Source organism: Panthera onca, chromosome A1 (genome assembly GCF_046562875.1).
Source record: "Panthera onca isolate mPanOnc1 chromosome A1, mPanOnc1 haplotype 2, whole genome shotgun sequence".
NCBI classification, from domain to species: domain Eukaryota; kingdom Metazoa; phylum Chordata; class Mammalia; order Carnivora; family Felidae; genus Panthera; species Panthera onca.
Window position 1 is genome coordinate 149,449,545 of NC_138339.1, and position 11,997 is coordinate 149,461,541.

The 11,997-nt window shown below is 48.8% G+C and overlaps 1 protein-coding gene across 1 annotated transcript; it reads right to left on the minus strand.

The window, feature by feature from the left end:
* Nucleotides 1-1,705: 1,705 nt before the first annotated feature.
* Nucleotides 1,706-3,268, minus strand: SCGB3A1 (secretoglobin family 3A member 1). The gene is made up of 3 exons (XM_060634004.2): nucleotides 3,141-3,268; nucleotides 2,198-2,487; nucleotides 1,706-1,874 (listed from the first exon to the last, which is right to left on the minus strand). Exons 1-3 carry the CDS (start codon nucleotides 3,193-3,195, stop codon nucleotides 1,851-1,853), a joined length of 369 nt encoding a protein of 122 aa, XP_060489987.1. The 5' UTR covers nucleotides 3,196-3,268; the 3' UTR covers nucleotides 1,706-1,850.
* Between the last annotated feature and the right edge of the window lie 8,729 nt (nucleotides 3,269-11,997).

Genomic DNA, 11,997 nt, shown 5'->3' on the forward strand with positions numbered 1-11,997 from the left:
TTTTTAGAGTGCTTAAAAATATTTTATTTGGTCTTTTAGAATCATGTAAAATATTTATATAGTTACCAAGTCAAATGGGCAAAAGATTTTTTAAAAATTTTTTAGTGTTAATTTATTTTTGAGAGAGAGAGAGACACACAGAATGCCAGCGGGGGAAGGGAAGAGAGAGAGGGAGACACAGAATCCAAAGCAGGCTCTAGGCTCTGAGCTGTCAGCACCAAGCCTGATGCGGGGCTCAAACTCATGAACATTGAGATCATGACTTGAGCCAAAGTCAGACACTTAACCGACTGAGCCACCCAGGTGCCCCACAAAGTAGGATATTTAAGGAAATCCAGCCTTCTGCCATATTCCTTCTTTCCCTGGGATTATGGTTGGTATCTTCCCAGGAATCTGCAGGGTGGAGGAAGCTAGCTATTGCTGTTAGGCTTGGGGTTTCAAGTGTAATTCATGAACTCCCTCTTCCAGGGAGTTTTGTGATTTCCCCTCCAGTGTTTGCCTGGGAAGGCTCCAGAGATGGAAGGTAGCAGGGTCATCTCAGGACGGGGTCCTTTCCTGAACCCCCAAGTCCCCTGTCAGTTCCAAAAAGCTCCTATAGTAGAATGGTGTTTTTCCAGTAATCCCCTTGAATAATTTAATCTAGTGCATTAATTGAGGAACATATGTAATGTCCCCAGAAATTGGCTTGTGGTCATTTCAGGTCAGGTCATGTCCCCACTGCTTTCTTCACCAGAGATTCACAATGATTCATCTAATTATTGGTTCATTTTTGTCCAGACCAGAGCCTTACACAAAGACTCAGAATCCTTGAGAATCTTGGGGGCAATGGTGTTGATTAGAGATTTAAATTTAATCTGGATCCCAGTGGCTGCCTCCCCTCTTCTAGGTTGATGTGTAAACTTGTCAAAATACAGCCGCTCCCCGCCCCTCCCCCCCCATTTAAAGCCCTGAATGTCCTTGTCAAAATAGGAACAGAAAAAAAGCCAGATCCATGTTTTCATATAAAATACGTACAAGTGGATTCGATTGTCCACGGTGAGTTGATAGTCAAACCAGGGAGAACCCTTCCCAGAAAGCATGAAGCAGAGTTATATTTTTCCTGGAGTTATAATTTATCAATCAAAAAGGAGTTTTCTGGGAAGTTTCCCTCAAGACAGACATCAATATTCAGGCTCTGGGCACCTTCCCACAACACTGGGGATCAGTCCAGGAATGGTGGGTCTTCTGGTAGAATGGAAGGACCCAAAGTCACTAAATTATTTCAGTAATAAATTACCAGAAACCTAGAGAAAAACCAAACATGACATAGTCTTCCCTTAGTCCTGCTCCATTCCAGGAAAGAAAGCTGTCAGAGGGAAGATAACAAAACTTTCAAATATTAGCAACAAATGGCTAGCTTTGGAGGGTTCTCACTGATTTCCAAGGATTAGGTAATTCCCATGCTTCATTAACAATTGTGGAGTGTAACAGGTGGGGGAAAAATCCATTTTAACTAACTCTAATACTTGTCCAATCCCCATCACCTTTAATTGGTGGCTCTGAGTCACCTGCCAAATGTCAGTAGTGTCTTTCACACACAGGCACGCACCCTCACATAATCTGGGGCATGGTGTACCTCCTGAGGCGTAGGGACCATCCCACCTGCAGGCCCCTTTAGCACCATCACTTACAGCAGGGGGAGGAACAGGCATTGGTATCAAGGCAAGAAGAAATCAGCCTCAAAGCTGCTCTTATCCATGTTTATTGAGAGAGTAGGGGAAGGAAGGCTGGATGTTCAGGGCTGGGCAGCAGGTCCCCAGCCTACAGATGGCAGCATCGTTGTCCCCAGGCAGAGATACTCCAGCCTCCGCTCAGCCAAGGTACATCAGGGACCCCTGGAAAGGAGAAGCCAAGTTTGAGTGTGCTCTCCTCCATCCTACTGCCACTGGGCACTTGAGGGCACAGATTGACTCTGGACAGAGTCCCCAACAGGGTTATACCTTACCCCCAAGTGCCCTCAGCAGCCCCCTTGCCATTCGTATGTGGTCAACTTGGTTCCCAACCAAGGACATCCTGTTTCTGGGGGCCAGCAACGAGGATTCCCTGACATGGGACTGGGGTGCCTTTGTGGCATTTTGAGGAGCAGATCGTTCCACTCTGGGAGGATGGCTGGGGAGGACTGCCTTCACAGGGAGGGTGCACAGGGTGCCCACATTACCAGCAGAGACTTCACAGCTCCCACGGGCTCAGGGCCCAGCTCAGCCACACACTTCCTGGAACCCTCAATGAGATGTTCCACTGGGATCCCCAGGATGGTCAGGATGAACTTCAGGGGGCTGAAGCCTTTGAGAAGGGGGTTGGCCATGACCCCTGCCCCAGCCAGAGCTGCTGTCTCAGTCATGTCTTCTGCCCCAGCCAGGGTCTCTGCCCCAGCCTCCACAGCAGGGTTGAGGTCGGTCAGAGCTGAGGCCACAGGCTTGATCATTGTGTCCATGAAGAAAGTGGCAGCTGCAAACACAAGTAGAGAAGAGCCCTCTGTCTGGACTGGGCCTCTATGGAGACCTGCTAAGGGCCTCTCTCCTCCAGGTTGTGCATGCTCCCCTAACCACCCACTGACAGCTACCCTGTCTGAGTTGGGGGAGGCCCAGCCCTGAGGAGTCCTCTGCTGGTTGGGAGAGGCAGTCATGTAAGCAGATTGCTGTGGCCCAGCAAGCAAGCAGCTGGACAGAGGGACATACAAGATGGCTCGAGGGTGGAGGGAGGTGAAGAAAGCTCTGAGTAGGATCCAAGACAGGCTTCCCAGATGAGGGGACACCTGGGCTGTGCCTTGAAGGAAGAAGCAGAGAGCAGATGGGTAGTCCTCGACCAGGGCCAGCACTGGCATTGGCCAAGGCTTGGACAGCCTGGTGTTGGGTGAAGAGAAGAAAACAGGAATGATGGGAATAGGAAAGGAAGTCTGAGGGCTGGGGCAGGGCAGACCCCAGAGGACCTTGAAGTCCCAGGAAGGAGCAGGACATCCTGTCCAGAGGGACGAAGAGCCCAGGAGGTGGTAAGCAGAGGAGTGGCCTGGTGCCCAAGGCAGGGGCAACAGGGGACCTGACCAGAGCCTCTGCCAAGGCCCCATAGAGAAGAGCTGGGAACTAAGTCCTGCAGGCACTCACCAAGATGACTGAACAGAGCCACACAGAGCACCAGGAAGGTGGCCGTGAGCTCCATGGTGGACTGAGCTCAGTGGCTGCTCCTGGGAAGAGAGACAGGCCTCGCTGTGATTCATATACCCTGTCCTCACCCCTCTCCCAGGCTGGTGCCTCACCCACCTCATCCTCCTGAGAAATGTGTTGTTTGCTCAGCTAGTAGAGCCCCAGCCAACTTCCTCCTTAGCCTGGTGGGCCCTGGGAGACCCATGCCCTGCTACACACCCAGGGCCCAAGGACTTCCTGTTGGCAGGGCCCCTGGACCAGAGGGCTGGGCTCTTCATTGAGAGCAGGAATGTAGGCTATGCTTTGTACACACAAGGCCCACCCAGGATGTTGCCTTTGCAGAGAGCTCTCTGTTCTGACCCCACCTGGTCCTCCAGCACTGCTGTGGGCCCTGTTGAGGAAGGGCCAAGTCCTTCCTCCTGCTGCCAGACCATGGAAATAGCATGCAGTGGGGGTCCTCCTAGCTCTTCTGGTCCTGGAGAGGCAGAGAGGAAACTCCAAGCCCACCCAGGTCAAACATCATTTCTGGCCACCTTCCTGGTGAGGCCACAGCCAGCTACCAGTGAGAACACAAGGACCCGGGACAGTTTTCCAACTCTGCCATCAGTCTCCATAGTAAGAGTTTCTTTAAAAGTCCTTACACATCTGTCACTACAGAATATGATAATGGAGGATTAGCAGAACATATTTAGCCCCATGACACAGGCTCATTGGTGGGGAGATCTGAGTTTTCACGGAGTGTCATAGAATACCGCCCCCCCCACCCCCCACTTTGGTTACAAGAGGGTTTTGACCTTTGCAGCCTGGCGGGTCTCCAGCCACTCCTGAGCTCCCACGGCAGGCACTCTGCACCCTCCGCCTGCAGACAGCACAGGATTTATTAAGTAGCTGTGACCAGTGCGTGAACATTCGTGTGGTCTTCACACAATTCTTACACTTTGTCTTGATTGTCTGGGGGCGCTTTGCATTATCATTCTCAGTGTGGAACTAATTGCAATAGAATATACATTTCCAACTTGTAAAAATTCACCTTCAGGGGATTTTTCCAAAGGGTTGCTGCTCTTGAGGCAAGGACAAGACCCAACAAGAGAGTTGGATCCAGCAAGGTAGGGGTAGGGTAGGGGTAGGGGTAGGATCCAGAAGGGTAGGGGCTCCTGGGTGGCTCAGTCGGTTAAGCGTCCGACTTCGGCTCAGGTCATGATCTCACATGTTGTGGTTCAAGCCCCGCGTCGGTTCTTGGCTGACAGCTCAGAGCCTGGAGCCTGCTTCGGATTCTGTGGCTTCCTCTCTCTGTGCCCCTCCCCGACTCACACTCTGTCTCTCTCTCAAAAATAAATAAACATTAAAAAAATCGAAGAAAAAAAGAAACAGGAGATGCGGTTCATCCCTGCTTGGGACTGGAAGGAAGCCTTAGCAGTCACAGGGCCACCTAACTTGTCAGATACAGGCAGCGAAAGGACCCCAGACCCACTGGGGTCTTGGGGGTGGGTGGGGGCAATTGGAGAGAGGGAGAAGGGCAAGGTCAGGCTCTGTTCCTTGTGAACTTCAGCCATGACTTCCAAGTGGCATCTGGTTGTGGGGAATGCAGATGGGGCTGCCCTCTTGTTGGTCAAGCCCTGCATGTGGTGCATGGCTGGCTTCACCCAGACTCCGTGGCTTGTGGTCACAGTGCACCCCTTATCCACAGAGCTTGGACAGCACAACTGAACACAATTCCAAATAAGAACCAGAACAGGGCAGGATTCTGAGTTAGTGGGTCCTCAGGGCCGACTTAATTACCGACCCATTTCACGGTTCTGGGACCGCACCCTGACAGCAGTCCTGACCTCACGAAGCAAAGGACGCAAAGTGACCCTGTCATTGATGGCAGGGGTCGGGAGGTGGTGATGCTCTCCACTCCTGGTCACCTACACCTTTAGCTGTCAGGGTGGGTTTACAGAAGAAAGAAAAGGATGGACCAGGTTTCCTGCAGGGGTGGGACCCCGAGCCAAGCACCACAACCCCAGTGACCACAGCTCCTGCCAGCTGGTCCATGGCCCCTCACAGCTGATGGTCCTGCTCATTTGGTGGGTCCACTGCTCTTCCTCTTTTGTCCAGGTGGCTGTGCTTCAGCCAGTGCTGGTCCTCTCTGCCCCGTGGCTCTTCTCTCTCTTAGGTACGGGCTATGGAAGCGACCCCTCAGCCCTGCAGTCTAGGCTCTGGGCTCTGACCCAGCTTCAGGCCTCTGTGGTTTGGGGCCAAAAGGACTCCAGGGTTTTATTCTTCTCCACCATTGCTCCCTTGGGGGTTCCAAAGGGATGGCCAGAGCAAGGCAGAATTCCCTGAGTTCTTGGCCAAAACCCATCTAATGGAACTGCAATCCCAACATTGGCCTCACCAGGGACAGATGGCTCTTCACTGAGCCTTATCTGACTTTTTTAAATGCACTAAATGAGGACCAGGGCCCAACAAGAGAAGACCAACTGTAAGAGTTGACCCAGAATTACGGAACCAGGGATCTGAACTTTTGTGACCTTCCTCCCCAGAGCCAAGCCACAGTCACTGTGTTCCCAGCTGGGCTTCCATCTTTGCATCTGGTGCCCAGGGCAAGTGCCCCCACAAATATTCATTGCATCTGAGATAAGAGGTAGCAATGAAAGTATTACATGAAGTCACGTTCAACATTTTTGTATATATTTTTTCTGATATCAAACACAAGTGCCTTTTATTTTTGTGTAATGTTTATTTATTTTTGAGAGAGAGAGAGCACGCACACTAGTGGGGGAGGGGCAGAGAGAGATGGGGACAGAGCATCTATAGTAGTCTCTATGCTGACAGCATTCAAACTCATGAACTGTGAGATCATGACCTGAACCAAAGTCGAACGCTTAACTGTGCCACCCAGGCGCCCTGAGTGCCTTGTATTTTTACTTGCTAAGTTTTGTCTACTACTCTTGCTGATTCTTCCCATGGATGTCTTCACTGGGGTCATCTACAGGATGGGGACATTTACAGAGACACACCCATGTCAAGAACTGTGTCTTCCTGCTCCATTCGGGTGAGGGGGTCCCAGTGGCTGCCCCATGCTGGGAATTCCATCCAGGGAATCACCTCCTCCTGGGTTGTGTGTGTCCCTTTGTTTCCTTCAATTTCCCCAGAGGATCAAGGTCAACTTCAGGCTCCAGCCAGGATGGGGCTTGGGTAGTCACCAGCTGTGTGTGTGGGGGGGGGGGCTCTATGCGGGGGTAGGGGACATGGGGCTTCAGCTGCTCTGCTCATAGGATTATCCATTTCCATCCATTGCCCAGACTCCCTGTTCTGAGCCTTTTGTGGGGTGGTGTCTTCACAGACCGTGGGGTTCCCCTTCCTTGGCACTGCCAAACCCTCTACCTACCACCCCCTCACCCTGGAAATGATTGTTCTATTGTTTGTCTAATAAGGTTGAAATTATTATTGAGGGGCACCTGGGTGGCTTAGTCGGTTAAGCGTATACTTTGGCTCAGGTTATGATCTCACGGTCTGTGGGTTCGAGCCCATGTTGGGCTTTATGCTGATGGCTCAGGGCCTAGAGCCTGCTTCGGATTCTGTGTCTCCCTCTCTCTCTCTGCCCCTCCCCTGCTCACGCTCTCTCTCTCAAAAATGAATAAATATATTTAAAAATTTTAAAAAAATTATTATTGAGATGAGACTCATATAACATAAAATTAACCATTTCAAAGTGAACAATGTTGTGCCACCGTAACCTCTATCTAGTTCCAAGACATTTTTATCCCCTCGAAAGGAAACCCCATACCCACTAAGTAGCCCTTTCCCATTCCTGCTCCCTCCCTGGCTCTGGCCAAACCCTCAGTCCATGGCCTGTCTCTATGAATTTGCTTATTCTGGGTATCTCATATCTATGTAATCAAACAACGTACGACATAGCATAATATTTTTAGGTTCATCCATGTTGTAGCTTGTGTGGTGCTTCGTTCCTTTTTATGGCCAATTATTCTATTGTATGGACATACCACAATTTGCTTACCCACTTATCCACTGATGAGAGCTGTTTCCACTTTTTGGTTATTGTGAATAGTGCTGCTGTGAGCATGTGTATGCAAGTATTTATTTGAGTACCTGTTTTCACTTCTTCTGGTAGATACCCAGGAATGGAAACCTGATTCCTATGGTTATTCTATGTTTAACCTATTGAGAAACCTCCAAAACTGTTTTCTATAGGAGCTGTACTGTTTTATGTGAGGTTTCCAATTTTTCCATTCTCAGCAACGCTTGTTTTCTTGTCTTTGTTTTGCTATTATAACCATCCTAGTGTGTGTGAAATTGTACCTTAATTATGTTTTTATTTGCATTTCCCTAATTACTGATGGACATTGCATATCTTCCTTGGAGAAGTTCTACTGAAGTCCTTTGCCCGTTTTTAAACTGGGTTCTTTGTCTTTTTGTTGTGAGCTATAAGAGTTCTTTATATATTCTGCATACTGGACCCTTATCAGATAAACAGTTTGCAAACATTTTCTCTATTTCTGTAAGTTGTTTTTTCACTTTCTTTTTTTGTTTGTGGTTTTTTTTTTTTCCACTTTCTTGATAGTGTTCTTTGGTGCACAGAAGTTTTCAATTTGATATCAAATTTACCTATTTTTTTCTTTTCTTGCTTGTGCTTTTGTTGTCATATATAAAAATTCATTGCCAAAGCCAAGATTTGGTCATGAAGATTTATCCTTATATTTTCTTCTAAGAGTTTTGTGGTTTTTGCTATTACATTTAGGTTATTGGTCAATTTAATTTTGAGTTACATTAAAAAAAATTTTAATGTTTATTTTTGAGAGTGAGAGAAACAGAATGTGAGCAGGGGAGGGGCAGAAAGAGAGACACAGAATCTGAAGCAGGCTCCAGGCTCTGAGCTGTCAGCACAGAGCCCGATGTGGGGCTTGAACCCATGAACTGTGAGATCATGAGTTGAGCTGAAGTCAGATGCTTAACTGACTAAGCCACCCAGGTGCCCCTGAGTTACATTTTGTATATGGTGTGAGGTAGGGATTCATCTGCATTCTTTTGCATGTGGGTATCCTGTTCATCCATTTTTTATCATTCAGAAATTTCTTGGCTTGTTTGTCATTTTATGACCATTTTTTTGTCTTTGTGAGTTTACAACTTGAAACAGTTATTATTAGTCTATTTTTAGTAGAAATTTGGGAGAGAGTAAATTAAATGCATGTGCTTAATGGAAAGCATAAGATTTAAATTTGCAAATGTCTCTGATGTCTTCCTACCTGCTTCATTCTCCTGGTGTCTCACTAATGGGAGCAAAACCTCATTTTTTCTGACCACTGTCAAGTCAAGCACAGAGAAAGCAAGCCCCAAATTTTCTCAAACAAATAATGACTAAAATTGTTTTGAAGTTTTCAACGATTTATTGATAAAAGACAATTCACCCTTTGGGGGAAAAATTACCAGTGTTTACAAAGTTCTATAGATGACAGAAATCCCTTGTGGGGTTTGAGAGGCCTCAGGGGTCAAGCCCTTTTCTTGTTAATCTCCCTCTGTGCAAATCTAATTCTAGAAATTAATCCTACAGACATAAACAGATATGCCAACAAAAATGCCTTGTGACAACGTCTGTGACAATTACTTATAAAAGGAAGCAGGCCTGCAGTGTGCCTTTTGTGGGTTCCCCAGGACTTTTGCCTTGGTGTGTGGGTGTCTTCTTCCAAAAATTAAAAAAATACATGTATATATTTCATGACTACATTGATGAATCCAGGCTGGATCCATTATACATATAATTATTATTATATTTTTTTATTCAAAGAGAAACTAAAATGAAAACCTTCTTGTGGTCTTAAGTACACCACTGGCACTTGGCTTTGGGCCTCCTGTACGTACATGGTGGAGAAACCATCTGCCATTAGTGGAAGTAACTGGAGACAACACATTGTCACAGAAACTGTGGGCTGTCTTCATAATGTCACTGCCAAAAATAATGAAGGAAAATATTCTTATCTGGACTGAGGTGGAGTGCTTGGGGGGGTCACCTGCCCCTCTGCACCGCCCCTGGCAGTGATGCTGCTCGTGTGCCCTGGTGTTGCTTGAGCACATGTGGCCTGGTCCATGGTCACTGCGCTGTAAGGGCAGGCACCAGGGCCCAGCTCAGGGTCCAGCTCTGCTCCTGACAATCAAGGTTTCAGGGTTCTTATCAAGTCCAATTCATGGTTACTGCCAGGTTGGGGTGCAGAGGGGTAGATGATCCTCCACACACCAGGCCCAGTCCAGATGAGGGACATTTTCCTGTGTCATTTTTTTAAAAGATTTAAAAAAATGTTTATTTATTTTTGAGGGAGAGAGACAGAGAATGAGTGGAGGAGGGGCAGACAGAGAGGGAGACACAGAATCTGAAGCAGGCTCCAGGCTCTGAGCTGTCAGAACAGAGCCCAATGTGGGGCTCAAACTCATGAACCACGAGATCATGACCTGAGCCAAAGTCAGACACTTAGCCGACTGAACCACGCAAGCGCCCCTCCTGTGTCATTTTGTTTAAAGTTTATTTATTTATTTTGAGAGAGACAGAGACAGTGTGAGCAGGGGAGGGGCAAAGAGACAGGGAGAGACAGAATCCCAAGCAGGCTCTATGCTGTCAGCAGGGAGCCCGACACAGGGCAAGATCCCACAAACCATGAGATCCTCACCTGAGTGGAAAGCAAGAGTCTGATGCTTAACCGACTGACCCACCTGGACACCCCTCCTGAGTCATTTTTGAGAGGGGCACTTTTTGTGGCATTATGGAGAGGGCCACCCTGGTCCTATTCTTTATGCTAGGAGAGCTTAGAATGGACACTTAGTTGTGTTTGCTTTGTTGGCCTCATCTGCCTCCAAGTACACCTCATTACAGAGGCAGCTACCTGTTTCTCCAAAGTGGCTGACCAAGCACAGCCCCATGTGACTGAAAGGAATTGGCACTGGCCCAGGGCTGAGACCCCCGCAAGCCAGGACCCCATCCAGAATTCTGCACTGGAGAACCCAGAAGTGCTGGGGGTGATCAGTGTGGGACCTTGGGACTTGACCTGTGGACACCTTACCCTGTGCTGACAGGACTAGAAAAAGTTGACTACAGGGAAAGACCAGAGAGAAACCAGAGGCCGGAGGAGGTGGGGGCATGAAATCTGTGGGCTTCCAGCAGCCTGGCTTTTCGGTGGCATTCCAGTGGTCTCCCTGCATCCCCTTCCTGGAGTTCTTTATCTTTAAAGTACCCACCCCTCCTTCCTGCATAGTGGTCAGAGTACACCTGTTCCTGGTTTCCCATGAGTCTGAACAGTGATGGTAGGTCTCCTTCCAAGGAGATTTCCAACTCCAAAGATTTCCAACTCCAAAAATACATCCCCATAGCTACCCAGCAATGTGTCTGTCATTGTGTCCCCATTTCACCACTGAGGCCAAGAGACTGGTCTCAGGCCCCTAAATCATAGTGGTCAAGGCCAGGACTTTATTGAAGCCAGACTAACCCTTCACCTCACATAGGCTTTCAGAGCCCCCTGACTACCCCCAATCCCTAGGGAACCTTTGGCAGAAGGCAGTGGTGGGGGCAGCTGAGGGTGTGTCCAGAGCCTAGGTGGCCTGCATCGTGGGGGGTGCCTTTGCATTTGGCTCCTGATCCTGCTGCAACAATTCACCACATACTTAGTGGCTGAAACAACACACATTTATTTGCTCCCAGTCTGGAGGCTGGACTGAGCCAAAGTGAGCGCGCTGTTAGGGCCAGGCTCCCTCCAGAGGCTCTCTGGGCCTCTCCCAGCTTCTGGTGGCTGCCCAGATTCCTTGGTTTATAGTCACACCACTCCAGTCTCTGTCTCTGTGGTCATGGAGCCTCTTCCTCGTGTGTGTGTGTGTGTGTGTGTGTGTGTGTGTGTGTGAAACCTCTCTGCCTCCCTCTTTCTTTCTTTCTTTCTTTCTTTCTTTCTTTCTTTCTTTCCTTTTTCTTTCTTTCTTCTTTAAAGTTTATTTATTTATTTTGAGAGAGACAGAGACAGTGTGAGCAGGGGAGGGGTAGAGAGACAGGAAGAGAGAGAATCCCAAACAGGCTCAGCACTGTCAGCGCAGAGTCCGATGTGGGGCTCAAACTCATGAAACTGCGAGATCATGACCTAAGCTGAAACCAAGAATCCGACACTTAACCGCCTGAACCACCCAGGTGCCCCTCTCTGCCTCCCTCTTTAAGATTACATACCATTGCTTGCATTCAGGGCTTACCAGATAATCCAGTCTCCTCATCTTCATTTCAAGCTAATTTTGTAACATCTGCCAATACTCTTTTTCCCCATAACATTCAAAGGCTCAGGAGATAGGAACTGGGTAGTGCTGGGGTGCATGTCCACCTCCTGCCCCTGCCAGGAGCCTTCTGCCCCTGCCAGGCCAGTGGAGGGCGTCCAGAGGGTGTCACAGCCTAGCTGGCATGAGGAGAGTATGCAGGGTGGGCGGCGGCCATCAGCATCCACCTGGGCCTCCCTGAGCCCGCTCTGGCACACACACCTGCCTCCTGCTGGCAGAAGGCTGAGTAGACACTGAGGTGTGCCTCCTGCGGATGACATGGTCAGGCTGTCCTGGGCAATGTTTGCAGGACATCCTTTGAGCCAAAACAAACATCAGCTGGTTTGCTCCTCCTGGAATGAAGTGCTGAAGGTAGACAAGAGCTTGGGCAGCCCTGGGGGTGTGGGTCAGTTACTGAGTTCAAGGCTACAGAAGGACCAAGAAATCCACCAGACACCAGAGCCAGGGATTGGGCAGTGAGCCGGCTCCTTCTGCCTGGGCCATGGCTCTGACTTCAGCAAACAATAGGCTGGGGCCACTG

Excerpts from the sequence above, each read along its gene's own strand:
- SCGB3A1 (XM_060634004.2), bottom strand. The coding sequence starts at position 3,195 with ATGGAGCTCACGGCCACCTTCCTGGTGCTCTGTGTGGCTCTGTTCAGT. Across the intron at positions 2,488-3,140 it reads GGCTCTGTTCAGTCATCTTG|CTGCCACTTTCTTCATGGAC; the intron begins GTGAGTGCCTGC and ends TTGTGTTTGCAG. Across the intron at positions 1,875-2,197 it reads GAGCTGTGAAGTCTCTGCTG|GGGTCCCTGATGTACCTTGG; the intron begins GTAATGTGGGCA and ends TCTCCTTTCCAG.